The sequence below is a fragment of the Gavia stellata genome, chromosome 8, assembly GCF_030936135.1.
Source record: "Gavia stellata isolate bGavSte3 chromosome 8, bGavSte3.hap2, whole genome shotgun sequence".
NCBI lineage: Eukaryota > Metazoa > Chordata > Aves > Gaviiformes > Gaviidae > Gavia > Gavia stellata.
The window spans coordinates 9,128,531-9,154,122 of NC_082601.1; the positions used below are offsets into that span (position 1 = coordinate 9,128,531).

The following is a 25,592-nucleotide window of genomic DNA, read 5'->3' on the forward strand; positions in this document are numbered from 1 at the left end:
CGAAGTCTCAAGACTCCATAGCCGAGGGGCAACTGCGTTTACAGCTGATGGGTGCTGGTAAGATAAGCTGAGAAGTTACTGGAAAATTTGCTGTTCTAACTTTGCTGTCGCAGTGGAAGAGGCAAAAGTCCTCCATCTTGAACATAATAAAGCAAGATACTTGTGAAACATTTTGAGTGCCTGAGATATTCCTGAAATGTTTCAAATGGCTACTGTGAAAGGCCCAAGGATGCATTTAGATGTGCCTGCTAGGAAACACAGGGTGCAATCAAAACTGCCGGGTGAGAAAGTGTACCTATCACTCCTCGTTCCCAAAGGAGGAGTATTCTCACAGCGTGTGGATCTGTGTCCTGTGGCTGGCTCAGGACCAAGGTGATTTCTTTGAACTGTATGATTTCCAAACTGTAAATAACCATTTTGGACTGTGACAGGATTTTGTTATATTTCCAAAGGGAAAAGATATTCTTGCTTGGAAAAACAATTCAGAAAACCCTTTCAAGACTATTGTGAAGCAGAGGGGAGAGCATTCTTTCACAGACATGAGGGTATTAACTATTTTCCATTATCTTACTAATTGTCTCATAACATCCCAGCAGCATTTATTTTTCTTAGTGCAATGCAACTGAATTACATCTGAATGGGGAGTAATTAAACTAGTTTGCTCTTTTTATTTTGTCTCCCTCACAGACTCAGACTTAATTTGGGTTCATCTTGAACACTGTTGCCATAGTATGTACTGTACTTGGGGCTGAACGACAAAGAACATGGAGTAGTAGTTTGACCCGCAGGGCAATTTGGGAAAAGAAACACGTAAGAATCCTGGTAAAATGGAGTCAGAAAGGCTCCTCTGACTAGATTTATACCTTTTTCTTTGGAACGCAAATCCTTCAGCACGGAAACTATGCATTGTGTCTCGGAAATTAGCTAATTTGCAGATTTTTGCATGTCCTCACAACCCAAACCAGAAACTATGATGGAGCCTGTGAAGACAGGGAGTAATTGAAGAGGTAAATGAACCCAGAAACAAATGCAGAGATCTAACAGAAATCTCACATGCAGCAGGCTTATAGTTGTGGGCAGATCCAACTCAATACTGCCAAATCATATTGCGTAGGCAGCTCACTGGCTGTTTGTACGCGCAACGTACAGTGCCCATACATAAGCTTTGGTTTCAAGTGGACAAGTACATGTTGATTTGAAAACCAGGCCTTGCAAATCACTGCAGAGAAAGGTCATGCTGTTCAGTTCCTGACTCTGGGAAAGCACCGTGTGAGAGGAATAGCAGTTGTCCTTTGTCTCACACCTCATGCAGAGGCACTTTTTGGGTGGCTCCCCAACTGCCCATGGGACAAGTCAACATGCAGTAACTGACTTGTGCTGGTTGAGCCGTCCCATTAGCACGTACCAAGTTTTCCTGGTGTGACTGGGCCCTGCCACCTCCCCAGGGTACCTGTAACAGGGCACTCCCACCACTCTCCTGGACTTTTCCTTGGGGGGGGCATCGTTTAACTTGGATTTCTTTTTCCTCTTGGCATCACCTAGTTTGTCTTTCAATGATTGATATCCTTTTTATGTTTGGAAAGGAAATTAGTCAGAGCTCAAGGACAACAGCAGTAATTTCTGGTACTATAGCAGGTGTACACCTCTGGGCTTGTGCCTGAGGGAAGTGAGGTTAGTGTACATTAGTGGGTGTTAGGGAGTGTCACTACAGATGTGATACAACCTGGAGATCCCCAAAACCAGGCTGTGCCCACGGTTCTTCCTCCTCCCCTGCCCCAGATGGGTTTGCTATTTATGGGGTGGGAGGAGCAGGGGACACCTCAGCTGTTATTTTTCAGATCAGACCAAACCATCATGGCAATGCCTTTTGGCTTTATCTTCTTGATATATTAGGGGCTTCATACTCCTAAGTGCTGAGCTAAAGAGACCAAGAACTTTTATTTTAATTTTTGTGAGGAAAAAAATATTTTTAAACAACAAAATCTAAATATCTCCAGTTTGATGCCCTGAGCTTCAGTTCCGAAACAAATGGGTGACCCTTTTTTCCCCATTCCCACCCCCCCATTCCTTTCCCTCACACTCCCTCCCTACAACTGCATGGTCACCCCACCCTCAGCCCCATTTCAGCTAATAACAGGGAATGGAGAAACACAGGAGGGAGGACGGTATGAGAACTGAAGCACTGAAGAAATGGAGGAAGTTACTCCTTTCATTGGGAGATTTTCTAACAAAAGCACACAGAGGATTTTTCTTTTTTAGGTTTTAAAGACAGCCCTAGAGCTCAAACAAACCCTAGCTTCAAAATGGGAATCAAAAAGGGTTGATTTTTCATCAACCTGTCAAAATTCATTCCAGAATAAGCTGCTAACATGGGCTGGACAAGTCACGTATAAACGGGAAGAAGGAAAAATCTAGCACTGGAAGTCATAGAAAGAAGCTTGTTGGACCGTGCATACCTTATTAAAAAACAGGATATAGAAAGTAACTAGCCCAGTAAATTACATTTGGTTTAAATGTTGTGTTTCTAAATTTGCTCCAAACTGAAAAAACCCTGATAATTTAAAACATTCTTCTTAAAACCGAGCAACCAAATAAACTCAGACTTACACAGTAAGGATATTTAACTTGGTAGTTGTCATTAAGAATATTTTTTGTAAGAAATGTGGCAATATGACAGTGGATTTTATCATTGACAAATTTACCTATAGATCTGTATTATGACAAGCATAAAAATCTATGTACACTACAATATGGTTCTTCGTAACAGGTTTTGATAGTTGGATATGTAGAAGCTGTCATGAATACAAATGGAGGGAAACCCTCTTTCCAGCTATTCTGCAACACAAATCATTCTGTGTGTCATTGAAATAATTTCTGCTGCTTTTTAAAAGAAAAGAAAAAGATACAGCTACACCATTTGAAGTTCCTCTCCAATCTTTCTATAACAAAAACACAGAGGACCTGAGGGCATAGTCCCTGAGTGTAAGGGTTACAAATTTAGCAAATTTATTGCCAGTAAACATGTTTATTTCAAAAGGTGTAAAGAATGAGACTAGTTAAATAAAATCACGGTGATGGTGCCGTTGAGACAGAACAACTTAAGGTAGGGGCTGGGGGAATGAAATTAAATCCTGTTTACTTTTGATTTGGGGGAAGAATGGGAGAATGAGGGAGTTTGCTACTACTGAGCACTGAGAAAATTGCTGTTTGCTCCATAACTGTGAAGGGGTAAAACTAGCTTCCATTTTAGAACCCTAATTGCAAGCAGGTTAAATAACAAATAAGCCTGGGCAGACTGTAAGCAAAGTGTATGCATAGACTTTGGTGCATGGTGCTGGGGCATGGAAAAGGTGTTTTAAAAGTACAGGTCTTAACTGGTTCTCCAAAAGAAACAAAGAAGCAGCTGGACAGTAGGATAAAAATTTGAAGTTGTAAAAGCTTTAGTTGAAGTCAGAATCCTGACTTATGAAAGGAATAAAATCTTTACTATGCTGTGGATGGGCAATTTCCCATATAGAAAATCTTCTTCTGTCCAGTGCTTTCTGTTATTAAGCGTTCCTGTGTTTCAGATTATCTTCATCTGTAACAGTTAACAAGTAATATGGCTTTATGAAGCTGCCACTTCTTTCTCCAACCAGAGAAATAAAAAGTCCTCTTAGGCTACGCTCCAAAACACGAGAGCAGACAATATTAGCTCTTCTTCAATCAGACTATGCATATACCTTGGTCAACAGATCTGGTGCTTGTTTTCAGGCAACTGTCCTGCCCGCTTGAGAAAGAGCACAAGAGCCGTAAAAAAACTATTACGGCTACGATGTAATAGGGAGCCATAGATTTTATGAACACGAGACATTCCTGGCTTATAGGATTTTGTAAGATATAAAGAGGAAGTTGTCTCTGAAGCATAAAGTGATGGACACTTCGCAAGCACTTTTGGTCTTACGGGCATTCAAGGGGAAAACACCCTCTGTCAAATCACAGCCTATATAATCATATTTTCCACATATAAACTACCAAATTAAAGGCAGGGAAGATACTCAGGGAGAGAAGCAATTTCTTGTATTATCTGCAGATACATACTGACAGACTGTTGTACAGCCAGCTGAGGAGAAAGGGATTGCAGGTAGGGCAAAAAGGAAGATCAGTCTCCAAAAATTGGTTAATTACTCATGTTTGGTCTCAAATCAAGTGCCAGTAGTAAACTGTACACATTTATCCCATTTAGAGATCCCACATGTTTGTTCATTGCTGATTGACCTAGAATGGCATATTGGTGGAAGATGTAAAGGAAGGGGAAAGAAAGGAGATGTTTCAGCTTCATTTCTTCACATCTTGATATCATGGGCTCAGAAAACCTGCACTATTAGCATCAGATGCTGGTCTTTTGAAAAGTCCAAAACATTTGGTTGTGCAGCAAGCATTAAAGTGACACCCACATCACTCACACAAATGGCTATTCCTGTGGAGTGATGTGTGCCTGAATTAAACTGTACGGTTTCATTGCTCTCTTAATTTTCCTACACTCCATATAATTCTTTTACACATGAAACTGCAGATTTATTAGAAATTATAAGCCTACACCCTATGTGTCACAGGAAGCCTGCCATCCTAAATGCATAAAGCGCAGAAGTTTAATGCACCAATGTGTCTGAATGTGCAGGACTATGAACAAGCAAGCCTGCAGGCTGTCCTTGTGTTACTCCAAGACACAATCAGACAAAACAGACTCCCCCAGGAGAGCTGTAGTCAGTCCATTTGGAAATATGACTGCCCATCAACAACAAACCAGAGACACTGTAAAGCAAATAGTTAGACTATTGCACAGGCTCAAGATTAAAAAAAACCTCCCAGTATCTCCATGCTCAAATGAGAGAGAAAGAGAGGAAGTGTTTAAAGCAGTGAAGTCCCTTGTCTAAAAGAGATAAAAATGAAGACTGTTCAAATGCAGATCAGGGAGAGATGAGGTTTTCTCACACTGCCAAGGGAGAAATACAAACAGGCTGCATTTCAGAGCCTCAATGCAAGTTATATTAAGGAGTTTTCTTCAGAGAAGCAAAGCCTATGTCTAGCCTAATCTGCAAATACACAGAAGTTATTTTTCCTTTGAGCAGCTACAAGCTGGTGCAAATAATCCTCTTCATCTTCCAACACCAGCATCAGAGGTGGCTGACAATGAGAGTCTACTAGCAGCATTTCTTGATACTCAAATCCATCTCCCCTTGACAGCTGACTACAGTTCATTTTCATCTACTAACCCATGATGAATATTTTAAAAAATGCAACATATGTTGGAGCTCCTGGCAATGGTGAACTCTTCAGAGAAAAATAATTGTTTTTACAATGATGATTCTTGCATGTGCATTTTCAGGAAATGCAAAACTGAATTACCTAAAACATGCTACACAGTTGTCACATAGCCTGTAGTTCTCAGAAGTAGCTGGGCCACTTTTCTTCAGTAAGTAAACATTTCTTATCTAGTTTCAAAATATTTAACACATGCACTTCATATGCAACAGCTGTGTTAATAAAAGCTGGAGAAGATCAACTCTATGTGTTGAATTTCCTTTTTACCATTCTTTCTGGTTCTAACTACATAGATTGGGTATGTTTTGACATAGAGATTCCTTCTTCTTGTGTGTACAGTGCATAATGCAGTGGGCCCCTGGTCTCAGATTGGGCTCCAAAATGCTACCATGTAATAGATAAATTACAAGATACGTCACTGAAGTACCTACATTTGTATAAATCAGTACTGCTTCAGCTAAGTCAGGATAGGCTACCGGATATAATTGTTTTCAGAAGTTGGTGATTCTAAATGAGCAGCATCCAGCTGCTTTGAATTTTTTTAACTTGTTATTATATTATATATTATGCAGAATTACATTTTATTCATGAATTGTCTGCACATCTGCAGAATGTAGAAGATTTATTTTAACTTTTGTTTTTACAGCTGGTCTGAGGAAGAAATGCAACTTTGCCATAAAGTTCACCAGCTGCAGAGCTTTTTTCTGTCCCATAATACTCCTTAGATGAGGTTCAAGTGCTCTGGTGGGGAAACTTCCAGAGCAGATTCTTTTTGATTTTCCCCCAGCTTTTAAGTGGTGTGTGTTCCTCTACTGGTAGATAGACAGAACTTGCAAATATTAATGAGAGCTATGCATGTGTTCCTGTGGGAAGGCAGACCTAATACTGAAACTCTCAGCTCTGTTACGGTGCTCACGTCAACAGTTTCATTTATTTTGGCTAGAAGTGCCTATGATTTAGTCATTAATCCTGAAACAGAATTTTCATACTGAAGTGATAGTTAATATAAAATGGTGTTGCTACACTTAATAATAATACTGTGTTTAAGAATCTCAGTGTTTCTTTTCCTTCACACACAATTTTACATGCCCTTACAGACGATTACCAAGCATGAGGAATTAAAGTGCTCCCAGCTCCAAGAAGACTCCAGTAATACCCCAAACTATGCAAACTTAGAGAACAACTTTTAACCAGGTTAAAGGGATTTCTGTTCAACAGCCAGCTTATTAAAGTTATCAAAAAGGTCAACAAGGAGCAAGCCTGCAAAATCTCCACAACGGCCCAGCTCCTGGCCACCTCCAACTGCAGCCGGTATCTGCTGACTTGTCTGTCTTTCTCAGTCCTGAGGATGGATGGTTGGAGAGAAGGGAAGATGCAATTTTATCAAAGACAGTCCTAGACAGAGTAACTTAACCTGTTTGGCATAACTAACAACAACACAGCAGAAGCTATGGCAGCCTCTACTAGCAAGCAGAAAATAAATTCTCATTAGACTAACATAACAGGAAAGGCCAACACACACAAATCACTTTATGATGATCTGCTGGAAGATAACTCTCAGCCAAAGCACCTTGATCCACCCAGTGTCATAATAAAGCAAAGTAGCTTCACCCATTTTAAATTTTATACGAAAAACTGTTTTGTTTTGCTGAAACTCTCAATTTCTAATTTAATAATGCTGAATATTGAATTCTACTTGTATAACCCCAAATTGTCAATACATTATTTCACTCCTAAGGATTTCAGGTCCTTTCCTGTAAGACGATGTATCACAACAGTTTATTGAATTTCTGTAGCATTGCCCAATTTTTCTTCTTTGCTTATATACCAGAATTACGTCTTGTAAAATACTTATTTTAAAACTCTGATGACAAAGATATGTCCCCAATGTGATTTCAAGGATACAATTTAAAAAAAACCCAAACCCTCAGTAATAAATAAGTTGCATGTTCATGGGATAGGAAGCAGAATAATCACTCAACTGCTTTAAATAAATTGCGGTACCTGATGTTAATCAGCTTTACTAACCTCAAAAAAAGGAAGTGAATGTACATTCATTTATATGCATTAACTAGGCAGGTTTTCTATTTTAGGAAAGCAGAGGGGTTATCATGAGATTTTTGTTTCTATTCCTCCTATAGAACATCAGTCCTTGCATCAAAAGCATGATGTTTCACTTTAAACAGATTTTTTCATGCCTCAGAATTTTCTCCTCAAAACCATATTGAGCAAAAATGATCAGAACCATCGATACATTAAAATAGTAGGAAAATTAATTAAAGAAGATTTGAACCTTAGGGACACTGACTTTCTCAGTGTTGTTTCAATTCAATAAAGAATTTGGAAATGGTGATGTAAAGATGGCAGTTATTCCTGACCTGAAATGACTTGAAAGTAGAGTTCAGTCAATAAGATTTTTGTCACCAAAAGTCTGAAATGCTTCTATCTCCTGCTGAATTCAGTGCATTGATCTCCAGTGCACCCTGACAAGCATGGTGTTTGCCTTACTCTCTAGGCTCTTGGAGCTTTTGCTGAATGAGCTTTTTTCCAAAGTGTGGCTGCTCAGGATGGGAGATGGGGCCCCCTGAGCTGAGTCTGCTTAAAGACAAAAACAAACAAACCAAAAACGCACCCCAAAACTGAAAGGAAACCTCAAAAATTTCCAGATACATGAAGATGAAGTAATTGTTTCAGACCCTATTATTTTGAGCTGCTTTTCTTGTAAAATGCAACATGTTGCCAACCAAGAGGGCTCCGGGCTGTTGTAACTTCAAAGTGTGAGGAAGCTGCTCAGCGTGAGGAACGTGCCTTGAGATACAACAAATGGTTTGGTGAGAATGGCTACTCCTAATTAGTCTATACTCCTATATATGTATGTATATATCACATACACACATGTCTGTGGGTATATATAGATATAGACAGTTTCAGCGTTCCCTGGTGTCAAAAAGCCACATTTTTTTGTGTCACATGAACCCCCAGAAAAGCAGAGACAGACTATATCTCGGTCTACTACTACCTTTGTTTGAGCTGGTATCAGGTATCGGGCTTTGCATGCCCCAGTGGTCCAGGCAACTCAGAGGTTTGAAGGGGTAGTGCAAGGTTTAACTAAACTGAAGCAGTAAAGCCAGGCTGATCAAAAGCGGTCGGGAACCACAGTGCTGAACTTTTAAACACATTCGTGAAAGGCAGCTGACATCTGATGTAGGAACCAAAACACCAGAGCAAGCCGGTGCTTGCTTCCCAGTGTGCATCCCCACACTAGGAATTTTAGAGGTCAAATACTACAATGTGTATACACTTAAGGGAGGGTTTACCAATTAGTGCCAATTACAGTGTAAAATCTTCCTTTAATACAAGAGGAGATCGCAAGACATCTTGGCTTTTCTTGAGCTGTTCAATGCAGCTGACCTCCTACTGCTTTCTTGTACAGGGCAGGCTAGTGGGCAGGAGAGGCAGAGAGCACACCATAAATTCACTTTCAGTACAGAGAGAAAAACCCTCCCCAATGACTACTTTGTGTTCTAAGACAAAGAGAACCAGAAAACTAAGCATTCCAAATTACAAAGAAAAATTCATTTTTTCCTCTTTTTGTTTGTTTGCTTGTTTTTAAAGCAGCTCTTCATTAGAAGGTAGCAGAGCATCCTGCTTTCCATGAAAGCACTGTGAAATATTTCAGAGAAGCACAGTGGCCAAAGGGTCAGGCTATCAGTTTCAACTAATATAAGACAATTGAAGTGAAAAGTGATATATCTGAAAGACAAAAAATAAATGCAGAACTCTATTACCAAGAAGGTGAACCAGAAAATAGAATACAAAGATGTGTGGACAATTCAGTAGTAAGGAGGGGGGGAAATTCACCTAAGCGCTGCTATGGACGGGAGTCCCAGCCATGGGCTCAGACTACATAGTGTGAGGGACTACTTGGACCAACATCACATACCTTTAATTCTCCACTGATGCCTATTAAATTGCATTAATGCAGTGGAGCTCTCTCATGCCCCAGGAGGTCCCCCACAGAGAGCAAGGCACAGGTGCCAGCTCCAAGAAAGGACTGTTTCTGTCCAATTTCCATTTTCAACCAGAAACATCAGTGCTTCATGGAAGGCTTGCAAGAGTCCATTGTGGCTCCTTGACAATGTCCATGTGGTGTGGGGAAGCTGCCTGCCTTCTGACATCTTAACAAATCTGTGAGCAATTCTTCACCTTGATTGTTAAGACTAAAACCAAAACAACTATAATCAATTACAGCATTCAAGGCCCAGGAGGAAATTTAAAAACCTGCTTTCAAGGTCAAGGTTTCGGTGGAAATAGATCCTTGTTGACAATCGGCAGAGCTTCCCTTAGCTTTGCAGAGCTGACAGCTACATTTGCAGGACAATGGCACCATGTACATTTTCAGTGTGTTTGGGCAGGAAACAGGAACACATTTATCTGATTCGCAGCACACAGAAGGGTTAACCTTACATTTCATGACAGAAGATAACCCAAATAAGGTCTATGGTATTCAGTCTGAAGGGAAAAGGAATCAATTCTGATTCCCGTGGGTAGGATTTCAACACTTGATTAGAGAAAGAAATGAATCTTTAAAGTATACTTACAGGAAAGGTATTTGCCATTTGCATGAGAGATGGGAATGGCTGCATCCCAAGTTAATGAAATCAAGTCTTCTGTGTCTGTTTGAGGATTTCATCTATTTGAATTATGCAAATATCAAATATAACTTCATTGTATAAAACTTCAAAATGAGAATGCTATCCATACATCCAGGGAGGCCAATATAATATCTCCACTCCCCAAACTTAACATTGTTTCATTGAAGGCCAACAAGAGGTTATGATTTGGTCCTACAGCACTGCGTTTGAGTTGTGGCAGTCAATTTAGATGACATTCCTGCCTGTCAGCAAATAAACATTAAGTCATTTCAAATTTCACTTCCATTTGATAAGGGTAAAGCAATTCTTTCTCGGAGACAGGATAGCTTTTGAATGCTAGTCATCGGGCATGCTGGACCTTCTTTGCAAGTTCAGCACCCTCCCAAAGAAGGATAAGGTCACGCAGTGCCACACCAAGGAGCAATAAACATAACCTCTTCCATCCAGCCCAGTGGAGATCTGGGCTTTATGACCAGAGACATGCCTCCACTCCCTGCATGGGCAACTACATCATGGACTTGCAGAAATGATCACGTTCTCTACCCCAGAAGCTGAACTAGTTTGGTCCAGCTCTACATTTGGAAGGCTGTCCCTGAACATGTCCTTCTCATGATTAGAAATTTTCTAATTTCTGTCTGTACCCATTCATGGCCCCTATAGACCTACTAGTTCTTGTGCCAATGCCATTGTTTAGATCAATGCAGAGAACATGGCAATATTTTGTAATATCAGAGTGTTCACACTGCAGGACAACGTTTCCCAAATTGTCAATATACTTTTTAGAATGGAAAAGAATGTTGGCTTGGACCAGAAGACAAATAGAAAGGGGACATTTTAATTTCAAGTCGCTATCAAAAAGCTTTTTAGAATTCAGTAGATGTGTATATGAGCAGGAATAGGAAAAGGGAAGGGAATCAAGACAATGGAAAGTTTCGATCTCCAGACATTAACTTTTAACAATGAACTCCCCAGGCTGCCTCCAAGTACACTAGGTGGGGAAAATCTTTTAAGAAAGGGCACAAGAGAAGCACTGAAAGAGAGAAGAGATATACACTCACAAACCTCCACAGGCACAGAGATCAGATCTGCTCTGGCTTTGCTCAGAGACTGCTCCAGCTGCGGGGTGATGGGCCTTCATACCCACCAGACCAGCAGACAGCAGTTTCAGAACTCCTCTCCTGTTTTGCTCTTCTATTGCTGGTTTTATTTAATAGACCAAATTAGCAAATCCATACTAAGCACAGATTTAAATCTCTGTAAATTCAGAGTTAATCAAGGGTACTACAACTTTCAGACTCAAGTCTCTAAGCTGAAGCGGAAGATTTGTGCACGCTGGAGGGAAGGTCCTTGGCCCTACGAATGAAACAAAAGCAATTGCAAACTCCTTGACATAAGGCCTAACTTAAATAGGCTGGGCTCCCTGGGCAGTTTCTAAAGATGGACAGCAAGACTGCTAAGCTTAACTCATTGCATGAAGAGATCAGATTGATTGTACCAGGAGTCACTCTGCATATGGCTGTTACTGAATCAGTTTTGCAAGATTTTCCAACCAGGGTACAAAACAGATCTTTCTCTTTCCTCGGTACTCACTGCCCCAATGTACTTACAGACAACTCAAAGCCAGCCGTGTTCTTCATTTTGCTACATTAAAGAATACAATCTCATTTTAGCTTCTGTTAAATGTTTCTCTCCCCATTCTCCAGTCATCTTAGTAGCCTTTTTCTCTAACCTCAACATGGGCAGTTAGACATTGCATTTTTTCAAAAGTTCAAGTTTTAAAAAAAAAAAAAAATTTAACCCATTATACTTCAGTAGTTACGTTATGCCCATAGAATCATTGTCCAAGATTTTCAAAGGTATGTGTGCATCTGCAAATACCAATAGATGCTTTTACACATTCTGGCAGGAGTTGATGTGATCATTACTACCCCTAGAATTTAGGTATTTCAGCTTTCAAGACAAAAAGATCACTTAAATACCATCTTTTGAACACCTGGGACACAACCCATTCCATCCATTTTAGGCCTGCATTTCTTTCGACTGATCAGAAATATCTGTTGACTAAACTTGTGACAGAAAGTCGGAAGGCTTTTAGCAATTTCACTGTCTGAAGGGCAAGGGCAAACTTGACCTGCGTGCTTGCTTTTGACTTCTGTTTGTTCTTCACCATACCACATTACTTCTTATCTAATGGTTAAAAACCTGACATGTTAAAGTTGTGTCCACAATAAAGACTGTTTGAATCTCTGTGTACCATATTGCTGAGGTACTGCAATCCTTAATTACGTTACTTTAAAAGTTTAACTCTGATTGTTGGCTCAGTCAGAGCAGTTTCAAGAACTTCTCTTCTATAGATATCCTTAAGCATTACTAAGAGACTCAGTGGGTGAGGACTTTCATTCTTAATGCCTTTAAGGGACAAATTTAAGTTCAGTTTTATTTTCAAAATCAGGGAGCTCAAAAGTTGTCTTTATTGGAGAGACAGAATGTGAGGCACAGGAAGAAAAAAATCAACAAATACCAGAGCTGACACACACACGCACACACACAGATAAAAAACACACCCAATAATGAATACATTTTTTTCTTGAAAAGTTTATGTTTGAGAGGGCAGGTAGGTGTAGGGAAAAAATAACCAAAATTTGAGGGAGAGCATTTTAATAGATCTTTTTCTTGTCCAATCAAACTTTTTGTTCTACTATCTTAAAAAGCTCATGTTCCTGTAGCTGGCTGAAGGCAGACTCTGATTACTTGCCTATTTGGGCATATAGAGAAAGTTTCAGATTAAAAGCAGACATACTGGGACAGATCTAGGACTCATCTGTCCATTAATTTCTCTCCGTGATGATCCCACATAGACATCTGCGGGAGAAAGGACAAGCATAGAGGGATTTTCCTATACTATTCACACCAAGTTTCTGGCACTCAGGACTCTCTAAAGTGGAGATTATATCTTGTTCTTGACAGCACTATCCTTCAAGGTTACATTTAATCTCTTTTGGAGCCCACTTTTACATTTGGCCTCCAGAACAATGAGTTCCACAATTTAAATTATACGCTTTATGGAAAAAGTGCTAGAATAATTGCAGTTACTGCAATTTAATAGAAGGTGTACACATATACTGAACTCCAGGGATTTTTCTAGGAAGGAGCAATCAGGACAGTCTTCTAATATTTCTTCAAATCAAAATCACCTTCAGCAGCACCATGCTAGATATACCACTAAAACAAAAGACTGATCATGAGGCAGCCCCTCCTTTAGTTATGTAAGACAAGCATTACATTCAACAAAAAGCAAGCTGGCAATATTATATGGAGGAGCAAAGTAAGGTGGATTTGCAGAAATGCTATACGAACAGGGACAAAATGTTTAGATTACCCTCTGAAAGGGGCTGTATCTGAGCTCTTTTGCAGGGTTCACCTAGAGATTGGAGCAGAATGGCTTCCTGATATCTGTGCAGATACTACCTAATAAAACACAAGAAAAGAAAGCTATTTATGCTGAGTGAGGACAAGGATGGATAGCTAAGCAATGTTATCTTCTCTAATGCACCACTGTGCCTGGGTTTCTTTATATTCATGAGTAAAGTTTAGTGTCCTGGTAATTATTTCATATGTGCACCTGTTTGCAGGTGGATGTCCAGTGGGTTTTGAGTGCTCACAGAACTCTCCCTATGTTTCCATAACAAGCATACACTTGCCATCAGAGAAATCCCCAACTCTAAGCCCATAAGCTGCACTTTCAACTTAAATACCTTATTTTAAAAATTCATAAAAACAAACATAGTAAGTGCTTTTAAGACAGAATTAAATGCGACAACCACAGGCCTAGAAAGAGCTTAAGGGGAAACAAGGAAAAGTTAGCTCATAACAATACCAGACCTCTTTCTCAATTTCACCTTTCCTTGTAAGTCACTATTTATACGATTAAGAGGTTCTTGGCAGACTCATTTAATCTGTAATATTTTGACCTTGACATTATTACTTATGCATCCACAACAGAGATCAGAAGGAAAACTGCTTTCTCACTTAAGTATAGGGCTGGCATCTAGCAGCATAAACATGCTTACGATGCCTCAAAAAAGGCTAAAAAAGTGCTACAGCACATTGTGCCAAATGTAATCTTAACTGTTTATCTTCAGTGGAAAACATAATTTTAAAATTCTTTCTTACTAGTTTTTCAAATGTACTACCTATCCAGTAAAATTATACGTTTAGGAACTCATAATAATGAAAGGGGAAAAAATAATCTTTAACCTAATGGCTGGCAGTTGGTTGTTTCTCAGTTTCTAATACAAATGTTGCCTTTAGAAAATGAAGTAGTTATGGAGGATAAAATAGAAAGTTTCACATTACTAATAAATGCTCAGATATTAAAGCTCTCTTCCATTAAAATTCACAGGCTAGCAATCTTTGTTTAAAGATCATGGTCCTAACATCAGCTAGGAAAACAAAAGATTTAATTTTGTGAAATGCTGTATAATTGGAATATGAAACAATAGAGGAATAGATAATGCATTTAGTTTTCACAGGTGAAGACTTCAATAAATCATCTGTGAACTTGCCACAAATGAGTCCTATCTACTGAAACTGGGGAGTTGCAAGAGCAGTCTTCATTTGAGATGGTGTCTGGCTCCGAAGAGGGAGCAAGAAATCAGAGAGAAATTGGAAAACTAATGCTTAAGACAATAGTCTCTTGACCAAAGAATGAGGGCAGTAGACCAAAATTGATGGGACAGGGTTACTTACTGTAAGGCTGCTGTATTCTATCTGAGGGTTATCTCCCTCAACTCATTTCATACCTGGAGCAACATCTGTATTTCTCCACTTTGATGGAAATAAATCTTCCTGCTTTCTTATCCACTCTTCCAAGGCTTATACTTGTAAGAAAACATGCCCTAGAGAGGGTTTGCCATGATACAGATTGTGTTTTTCAGAAACTGAGATGACACAGCCAGACCTCAGCTCCCCAAAGGCAGTGGCTCCCTGCCTGTTTCTTGGTTCATGCTGCCACAGTGAGGGATGTTGCCTGCACTTCCCTCCTTCCTTCTCTCAGCATATACCTAGGGCTGCCAGAAGAACCAAGGGCCAATGATAGGTTAATTATCTACAGCTTCTAAGAGAGAGAGAAAGATGTTAATAATACTAAGTATCAGGCCAACACAGGTGACAGTCTTTAATGAAGCTTAAAGACTTTGGGCTATGCCACCTGGAGACTCATAAGTCTATGGGGCCTGATGGCATCCACCCAAGGGTGCTGAGGGAGCTGGCGAAGGAGCTTGCCAAGCCGCTCTCCATCATTTATCAACAGTCCTGGTCAACGGGGGAGGTCCCGGATGACTGGAGGCTTGCCAACGTGACGCCCATCTACAAGAAGGGTCGGAAGGAGGATCCGGGGAACTACAGGCCTGTCAGCCTGACCTCGGTGCCGGGGAAGGTTATGGAGAGGCTCATCTTGAGGGCGCTCACGGGACACGTGCAGGATACCCAAGGGATCAGGCCAAGCCAGCACGGGTTCATGAAAGGCAGGTCCCGCTTGACCAACCTGATCTCCTTCTATGACCAGGTGACCCGCCTAGTGGATGAGGGGAAGGCTGTTGATGTTGTCTACCTGGACTTCAGCAAAGCCTTTGACACTGTTCCCCACAGTATTCTCCTAGAGAAGCTGGCGGCCCGTGGTTTAGACAGGTACACTCTTCGCTGGGTGAAAAACTGGCTGGATGGCCGAGCCCAGAGAGTTGTAGTGAATGGGGTGAAATCCAGCTGGCGGCCGGTCACAAGCGGAGTCCCCCAGGGCTCAGTTTTGGGACCGGTCTTGTTTAATGTCTTCACTGATGATCTGGATGAGGGGATAGAGTGCACCCTCAGCAAGTTTGCAGACGACACCAAGTTGGGAGGGAGTGTTGATCTGCTTGAGGGTAGGAAGGCTCTGCAGAGGGATCTGGACAGGCTGGATCGATGGGCTGAGGCCAACCGGATGAAGTTCAATAAGGCCAAGTGCCGGGTTCTACACTTTGGCCACAACAACCTCAGGCAACGCTACAGGCTTGGGGACGAGTGGCTGGTAAACTCCCCCGCAGAAAAGGACCTGGGGGTGTTGATCGACAGCCGGCTGAATATGAGCCAGCAGTGTGCCCAGGTGGCCAAGAAGGCCAACGGCATCCTGGCTTGTATCAGAAATGGTGTGGCCAGCAGGAGCAGGGAGGTGATCATGCCTCTGTACTCGGCGCTGGTGAGGCCGCACCTCGAATACTGTGTTCAGTTTTGGGCCCCTCACTACAAGAAAGACATTGAGGTGCTGGAGCGTGTCCAGAGAAGGGCGACAAAGCTGGTGAGGGGTCTGGAACACAAGTCTTATGAGGAGCGGCTGAGGGAGCTGGGGTTGTTTAGCCTGGAGAAGAGGAGGCTGAGGGGAGACCTTATCGCTCTCTACAACTACCTGAAGGGGGGTTGCAGAGAGGTGGGTGTTGGTCTCTTCTCCCAAGTGACTAGTGACAGGACTAGAGGAAATGGCCTCAAGTTGCGCCAGGGGAGGTTCAGGCTAGATATTAGGAAAAAGTTCTTTACCGAGAGAGTAGTGAAACATTGGAATAGGCTGCCCAGGGAGGTGGTAGAGTCACCCTCCCTGGAGGTATTCAAGGAGCGTGTGGATGTGGCATTGTGGGATGTAGCTTGATGGACATGGTGCTGTGTGGTGTTGGGTGGGTTGGTTTTTGGTGTGTTGTGCCTTGTTGTTGTTGTGTGGTGGTTGGCTTGCGTGGGTTGTTTGTGGGGTTTTTTTTTGGGTTTTTGTTGTTTTTTTGTGTTGGTTTTCCCCCCCCCCCCAGGTTGGACTTGATGATCTTACAGGTCTTTTCCAACCGTAGTGATTCTGTGATTCTGTGTGATTCTGTGGGCAGAGGCAAGTATAGGGCAGAAGTACTTAAGAAATCTCAGCTGTCCACTTAGAAGTGGAAAGATACTTGTGCTTCCTGTACCACAGGATTAGCTAGGCTGAATCAGCACGCCAACACCTATAGGTCACTATCAGACCAGGTGAAATACCAGTTTCCTTGTAGGCATCTGCTGAAAGACAGAAGCATGGCCACGATTTTCACTAAGCACCAGTAAAGCACTCATTGTCCTTGTGGTCTTCTTGTGCCCAGAAGCAAAGACAGTAGTCACGTGTCCACAGAGACCATATCTGCCAGGATATCACATATGGAGAATTATGTGGATTACACCAGTGGTGAATTTGGTTCTCTGACTACAGTGTTTGCAGGGTTAGGTTGTTTTTAAAGCTGCAGACTTTTCACGTTGAAGAAATTTTTAAGTACTCTAATGCAAAGTGTAATCACATATTGATTTTTCCATTAAAACTACAAAAGTCTTAAATACCCTGGGGGTGCTGTCCTCACTTAGTCCCTATTCTTCTATTCTTTTTCTCTCTGTACCATTTTGCCATCCCTCAGTGTAGGAGGAAAGGAAGACTGTCTACTTAAGCCAAAAGCACAATCTTCTATTACATGAGTCCAGTTAAAGGCAGCAGTAGATAAATGGCTTTCTGTACAATAGGGAGGAAAATTATGCTGGTTTCTGCTGATGTTCATTTTTAAATTACAGTGTGGGAAAACTGAACATACAGATACCTGTATTTTGGAAGTTTGTCTTGGGTCTATTTTACTGTGGCTATGTATTCTTTTTAAAACCAACAGAAGCCCCACAGCTCTTCAGAGGAGGTTTGTTGCACACAATTGCCCCAAGAAGCCATAATCCCTTAATGCAGTGTTTCCGTTGTCACCTGTTGAACAGCTGAGCTTCAGTTTTGTGCTACCAGCATTCAGTAGCATTGATCAGTTTTATCGTTGACACCAGGTTAATACTTTTGCAGAGAAGAGGAAAGTAAATTTTACTGAACACCAGTAGGTAAGTCCTTTGCTTTTATCTTTTTTCCAGAAAGCAGCACCTAAAAGAAAAATCTTACTAGTGACAGGGGGTGGGTGTCCCATCAGTTGAATGGCCAGACCCATGTCTGTTGGTCTAAGTGTTTCACATTCCCTGCTCAGCCCCCACTACGCATTTCAGTGCATTCAGTCTCCTACTTGTCTTGTGTAATTCGAAGCTCTGCTCAGGGAAATATATTGATGGAGACATCGTATAAAACACAGAGATGAAAATCATACCCAGCCTACAATGTATTTATCTTCAGGCACCTCTCCAACAAGTCTCTGAAGAAAGGCAGCTGAGTGGAAAGATTAAAGAAATGAACCAAGAGGAGTCAATGAAGCCAAGTTTAAAGAACATGGGCTGGAGCTGTGTTCTGGAATCTAATCAATTAGGTTATTCTTTCCATTTCTGTTCTATCCCCAAGCTTTACCTTTTTCAGTAAGGAAAAGAAACAGCCAATTTCCAGCCTGTGAAGAAGCATCTAATTTTCCTGTAACAGAAGTCCTACCATTGTCAAGTTACAGTGTGCCTGAGTCATCTCTAGATGACAACCACATATTTTTCACAACTACTTGAAGTAATCTGCCTCCTGAAAACCCATTTACCAAGTGCCTTATGAAATACATTTCATTAGTGATCTTTGGAAAGGCTATTTCTACACACAATACCTTTATTCTGAGCAAAACATTAATCTGCAAGCACTAGTATATGGGGGGGGAGGGAATGGTGCTCAAGCTTAAGTTCTAAGAGGTCTTTTTAATTTCTGACTTAAAGTTTCATCTAGATTTATCTTATGGCCAGGTACAGCTGTGTCCATGGTGTTTACAGTAGCATTTGGTATTGTTATAGGATAGCCTGGCATCATTTTAACAGTCACCACCAAAAAAGTGGCAGGCAAGGGGCCAGGTAGCCCAGCAGACAGGGCACTAGGACAAGATCCAGCAGATGCATTTGTGACTCTCCATAGCATTTGTGGCCTTCCCTTTTGCCCATTTTATTTGGATTTAAAGACAGGGACTCTCTTTCCTTCTAACGGCACTTACCAAAGTCTCAGTAAAGCCTCTAGCTGCTGTTGCTCTATAAAGCAGACCAGACCTGAAGCTACCTGTATCATACCACATCACACAAAACCACCACTGCTACTGTCTTCAGTGTATTTGACATATTTAAGCATTAGACCAAAGAAAAAGAAAACCACCACACTGCCTTTTTCTCAGATGGAGGCACTGCCATAGATTATGATAAGCAATTCCCTTCCCTGCTCATTAAAGAAGCTGTAGGATATTTGCTGTCCAGGCATGTAGGTAAAATTCATCTTACATCCGGAGGTCCTGAAGCAGAAAAGCTGCAGTTCTGTAGTAACGGGAAAGAGACAGCAGGGAGAATTATCTGCCTCGCTTGGCATGGGGGAGCTGGTAGAGCCAGGCTGGTAGCAGCAGGGTTTCCAGTTAGGTAGGTCCAGCTGCAGCTCTGGCTCTTGCCAACTGCTGCAGCTACAGCAGTGCTTTAATGCACCTACCTCAACAATTTCACAGCAGCCAGGTTACTTTGATATTTCTCTTTTCCAAAAGGAAGAGCTTGAGATGGATGGATGTTTCATTGTGGTCAGGAGACAGAAAAGCGCTGCCCAGATGCTGACTGGCAAACAGCAAAGCACACACAGTGCCTAGTAGCCCCATGCAGTGGGACCCCTCTGCTGTGCAAACAGAAGAGTATTGCTCCAAAGGGCGAATTGGAAGTGTATACAAAGAAAAGCAGAGCAACACTAAAGGACTTTTTTATTTCAGTGTATTTACTGTGGTAGGCCTAAGGCTGCTTTATACAAAATAATTAAGGCTTTTAGCAGAAGCACAAAACTGAAGCTGCCAAGGGAAATATAACAGAAGCTTTAGAAGCAATAAATTTTTCATCTGGGATAGTCAAAACTCACTTCATTGTAGAGTACAAGTTCAGGTCAGTCAGATCTAGTCTGATGACAAACCATACAGCTGCTTTTGTATAAATGTGGCTTTGTATTATTAACCAGATTAAGAAGGATGTAGCCATGGACAGTGAGCGAGCACTGCTGGCATGGAGCCACCGGTGCCAAAGCCCACCCCACCAGCAGCTTATGTGGAGGCTTGTCCCATACCGCTCCCCTTTCCCAGTGAGCAGGCCACCTGTTAACATTTCCGAAAGATTTTTAACTTACATAGTTTCAGCTGTGAAAGTGCCTTCTTTTTTTAACATTTATAATTACTGCACTAGCTGGATCTCTTTTTTACAGGATCCTTCCATTACATTCTCCTTCTTTGTTTGCTATAACCCAATTATAATACATATAATAATACATATAAGTCTCCAAACTCACCCTTTCTTAAGAGCTTACTGCTACGGTGGCAGGGGCCTGAGCTCAGGTGTTGGCGCAGCAAGAGGTCCCCAGCAGCACCTCGTGACCACTTAGGTAGCTCTCTGATCACTGCCCTGCCCTTTACAGCCACAAGAGAAAGACAGTATCAAGTAGCCACAAAGACTGAATTAATCCCTGTTGGGGTGGGCCAAGCATTAGGAGATTTTAAATACTGTTAAAAGCTTGCATTTCATTGAAGTGCCAAGTATTTTCATAAGCACTATAGCTATCCAGTTCCTGCTGCTGGGAGTGGAGAAACTTTTATTAACAAATGCTGCCATGAACCACTCAAAAAATTAAGTTCAGCTGTGTTTTCTCTGCTCTTCATGACAGGCTACACTCATCCAGACCCATGTAGCCCTTCACTAGAAGAAAGCTCTGCTGTCCCGACATGAACAAAGCTGCTTTAACAAAAACAAACATAGGTACAACCAGTCTGATCTACGCTGCTGATACGGATGTGCTGACCCACTGGAGGCAGTGGAGTTTTACCACATGACTCAGAAGATGACTAAATAAATCACACACACACAGACTGCAGGAAGTATGCCCCAGTCTATCCAAAAGCACGGAATGCCTAATTTCATGGGCAGGAGCATGAAGCAGAGGCATAAATGTGCTATCATGTTTTTCTTGAAGCCAACAGCAATAGTGGGAAGGAAGTTGGAAGGAATGGCACTGCACAGCCTACTTTATAAAAACAGAATTGGTTTTCTCCAAAATACTGGGACAAATCTATGAAAATCTGAGCTGAACAGCCCCTGGAAGTACCCCCTCCCCAACACCAGGCATAGAATTGTTACTGCAGCCATTGGGCCAGTCCATCCTCTCTACCACAAGCGTAGCAAGGTAGCCAGAAAAAGAAGGAACTGACACCTCTACATCAAGGACTTCAAATCCCCAACCAGACCATCTGGGCTTTAAGCCGAAAGACTTGAACATTACAGCCACCTTCCTTGGACAAAAACTCTTCCCCACGTGAGTTCAGCCTGCCCAGCATGCTGATGCTCTCCTTGCTTGGCCCCTTGTCACCTTCCTCCTCCACCACAGCAGTGGTGTCACCCCATCTGGAGCCCATCCTGCAACTGTCAATACTACCTATGGTAAGTAATCTTTCACTTTCAACATTTACAATTCATTTTCGTGAATTTTCTCAAGTGCTGCACAATAACATGACGCTAAAAAAGCATCAGTTCCTTCTTGTGCCTTCTTCTCCTTAGCTTTTTCTCATCGTCGGGAGATTTATGAATTTAGTCTCTGTTTTATAGAACTTATCACTTTTAACAACTAGAAGAAGAAAATGCTAAATCGTGTTTATTGCTGTTAGATGTTCAAAGACATCATACTATATACTGTCATTTACATTTCACATTAAAAGTGAAATATGTTGGGAATGCACAAGTATTTGTTTTAATTTGACCCATCTGTTAAATGAAAAACAAAGAGGACTTCTAAATCACTATATTCAAATTCAGCGATTTGTAAACAATTTATATGTTCATTTCTTCTGGGTTAAAACTGCCCTAAAGCATCACTTTTATGATATCTCCAAAGTAAATTGCTTTGCACCGTTCTCAGGGATGCAGGCCACAGTTTCTTCCTCCTCGGTTTATTAATTTATTTCTCAACCCAAGTAAATTAGCAAAACTCATACTAAGAGTCTTGCCACTGAAATAATACTGAGGAATTCATGGAAGTATCTACTGGCTCCAGAAAGCTGAGAGCACAGAGAAAGCATCAGATACTGGCAGCAAATTCTCTCAAGATAAAGGACAAGCCAATTACTTTCATTTAGCTTTTTAACACTTCTGCAAGCAGCCCCAGGTCTGCCCTATTCCACACTAGACCATCACCAAGCAAGAGCAATAAGGAGGGGAAGAAAAGCCACGGCAATTTACCTTCATCTCACAACCTAGCCAGAACTTGCTACAGGATTTGGATCTTAAGCTGGGCTTTAATGTAGCTGTGGATGATAATTTACAAGGGGAGAGAGATCCACAGACATTTAAGGATCCCACAGTAGCACTTAACTTAAGGAGCAGAGCCTTATCTCTTTTTCTGCTTTGTGCAACATGCTGTATTTAGCATTAGGCGCTAAGCCTCTACCCCAGAAATCAGTACTTTTGGTGGAGTAAAGATATCAAGAGCCATTTTATTCACCCAGATATGGGGCCTCTCATCCCAGACTAACAGACACCTTGTTCAAGGAGATGATTTCTTCGTTAAATGTACACCCTGAGCGTGAGGAAGAGCTCTGTATAGCCTGGAGTGTCACATCTCCCATTTGAAGCCTTTGTCACCCTCTCTGCTGGTACGGTGTGCAGCTCCACCCTTTCCCCAAACCTTTGAGTCATGTGCCCTGTCTGTATGACAGGTTTTCACCATGTTCCCAACTCTAATACAGGTGCAGCAGAAAAGGAGCTGGGTGCACCGTGGGCTCCTTGCCCTGCAGCTTCATGTCCCAACCATAGACTATGGCAAAAGCAAGACTAGACAAGGAAGCAGAGAATGTTCAAAATAAAATAAAATTAAATAAAATAAGTACTTAAAGCTGTAGAAGTGGACAGACCCACAAGTTTCAATTCCCCCTTTGCAATATCAAGCAGAGCACCAAAAAGCAACACAAAATACTAGGTCTACTGTGCATTTATACTCTAGATGGTTCATTTATTATATCCAGTATCATATTAAGCAACCCAACAAAACAAGAACTAGCAGTAATTCAGCCAAGGCATGATTAAGGGTGCCTCTAAGAGCATCAACAAATGTGGGGACTACATGGATCACAGCCTGGAAAGATTCCAAGTTGGTGAAATGACAGCTTGATTAGTTTTTGTCTGATAAATGTGGCGACAGAGATCAGAATCAAACATAATTCCAAGGTTATAGGCCTTCAAATAAAACCAGGAAAAAAAATTCAAAGAGGGCAACAGTAATTTGCAAGACCAAATCAACTCTGCAGCCCAGCTTTCTTAATGCTTGGATGCAACATAGCCACAACTGCTGACACTAAATAAGTACCCTCCAGCAAGCATCCTGAATTAACAGGGACATGCCTTCAGAGTGGGACAAGCAAGACAGTCTTCCCTCCCATCAAGAGCCTTACTAAACATGCATTTATTTGTAATTTAATTTGTAATTTAACTAAACATGCACATGGGAAAACAGGCAAGTAGAGCTACTTTTTATATCCAGGCAACCATTGCCTATTGCTACCCCAAAAGGTCAAGCAGCAGCATGCTATTACCCATACTGCTGCATGTAGGCATGCAGTATAATCAAACAACATAAATAGCAGACAGTAAATGGATTTTTCCTTCTTCTTCCCTCCCACCTGTTCTAACGACAAAAAGAGTACATCAAAAACATGCAGGGAAATCAGGTTTCTTAAAATATATCATCGCAACCAAAAGTATCCCTCTCCCTCATTTTGCACCAGTTTCAAACCATACATCCCCCATTTGGGGGAACTTGGTGAGATGCAATGGAGGCTTCTGGGTTTCCTTCCCATGTGGGAAGGGGGCAGGGGAGGGGAGGTAGAGTAGGACGGGGCTCTTACCCAGGAATAAAATGATCTGTCTCCTGGAGCTCTTGCCCTCTGAGCTCTCACTTTTTCTTAGGTATTGCGCCTGGTGTTCACCCTTCACTGCCACAGTTCCTTCCTTGTGGATCATCAGGGTTTTCATCATGCTGTGGCACATGAAGGTGACAGATCCCAGCACTATGATGTACACAGCGAAGGCACTGAAGATGCTGGCCTGAAAGACAGACCACTTGGTGGAGAGGTTGGTACAGATAGTCATATTGTGCTTCAGCTCAGGGAGGTGGTGCCTGGACATAGGCTTGACGCAGGCAGTCGTACCTTTGTAGCCCTCAATGGTTTCCAGGGGATATTCTGTGCCCATGGCAAAGAGCAGGGGCAGAGCCACTATGACAGATGTCCCCCACACAAAGGCGATGAGCAGCTTCACCGTGCGGGGTCCAGAGACTGCCTTGAACTTGAAGGGGTGGCAGATAGCCACGTACCTCTCAAAGCTGAGGGTGGCCACATGCAGCACAGTGGCATAACTGCAGGCTTCAAAGAGGAAGTAGTAGAGCTTGCAAGCCATGTTGCCATTGGGGGTGGAAAAGGGGCTCCAGATGGCACTGAAGAACTCCACGGGCATGCCCAGCAGGATGACCAGCAGGTCAGAGCAGGCCAGGCTCACCATGTGGTCCGTGACCTCCTTCTGCAGGTAGCCTTTCTTCTGCAGGATCCTGGTGGCCTTGATGGTGATGCTGTTGCCCAAGATGCCCGCAGCAAAGATGCAGACATACACTGAGGCCAAAGTGATCTTGATCCAAAGAGACACCTCAAACTCAGGGATGTGGCTGTGGTCAATGAGATGAGAACAGTCTGAAGGGGCTGTTTGTCCTGCCATGAGCAGCCCCTGGGGGGAGTGGGAGGGAGGAAGAGCCTTCCTGCCCTCTCTGATGTTCAAATTCACAGAAAATAGATCCCTTCTCGCTTTGCCCCTCTGACCGAGACGCACAGGTCAGAGCAGTTAGGTACAACGAACGCGTCTCAGCTAGCCACACCTGTGGGTTTTGTCAGCCACAGCCACTGAGTCAATAAGCTGAGCGGTAAAGCATTTCAGCTCTTACCTATCTTTATGGCAAACTCTTCTTGCTCCTTCTGGATTTTCCTCCTCTTTTCTCTACTGAGTGAAACTGACGTTCTCCAGCCTTCTGCAGTGTGAACTGCTCTCCTTTCAACGCTTACCTCTTCCTCTGCAAGCAAAGGCAGCTTTTGGTCCCGGCCCCAGCAGGAGGAAGTCAGAGTTTCTGTGTGGTTATAGCTGCTCTGTTAACCATTAACCTAAATCTTGGCTATCCCTAGTCACTGGCAGCAAAGCAGGTTTAGGAAAAAAAAAAAAAAAGAAAACCACCCAAGTCTGAAATTCACTTCCTGTAATAGGAGCTCTTTCTCAGGGACAGAAAGAGGTGTTCCTCCTAAAGCTATTAGGTTGGTTGAGGTCAGGCTGAATGTGTGAACAGGTGCTGAAGAGAAAGTATCTGCTCACGAGTTTAACGTTAACTGGGCTTCAGACTTTACTTCTATATGCACTGATGCCAACATGCTTCACTACTTTACATTTCCTTTAATGAAGACCTCGGCATCTGCCGCAGCAGTGTTTGTTACGCAGCTTGTGCAGCCACGGACTAATTTACATCAACAGGAGGTTCTGGTTTTTAGTTGCTGCTGATGAACTGGTAGCTTCTTAAAATAACTGTTTAGACTGTAAAGAGTCTTCTCAGAAGTTATAAAATAAGCTGAA

The 25,592-nt window shown here is 42.1% G+C and overlaps 1 protein-coding gene across 1 annotated transcript in view; it reads right to left on the reverse strand.

Annotated features, from left to right (window-relative positions):
• Positions 1–24,695, reverse strand: part of GPR39 (G protein-coupled receptor 39) — an 83,655-nt gene extending 58,960 nt beyond the window's left edge. The window contains exon 1 of the mRNA XM_059820689.1: positions 23,834–24,695. Within this exon, the coding sequence (XP_059676672.1) occupies positions 23,834–24,695 (862 nt within the window). The remainder of the gene's footprint in view (positions 1–23,833) is intronic.
• Positions 24,696–25,592: the final 897 nt, after the last annotated feature.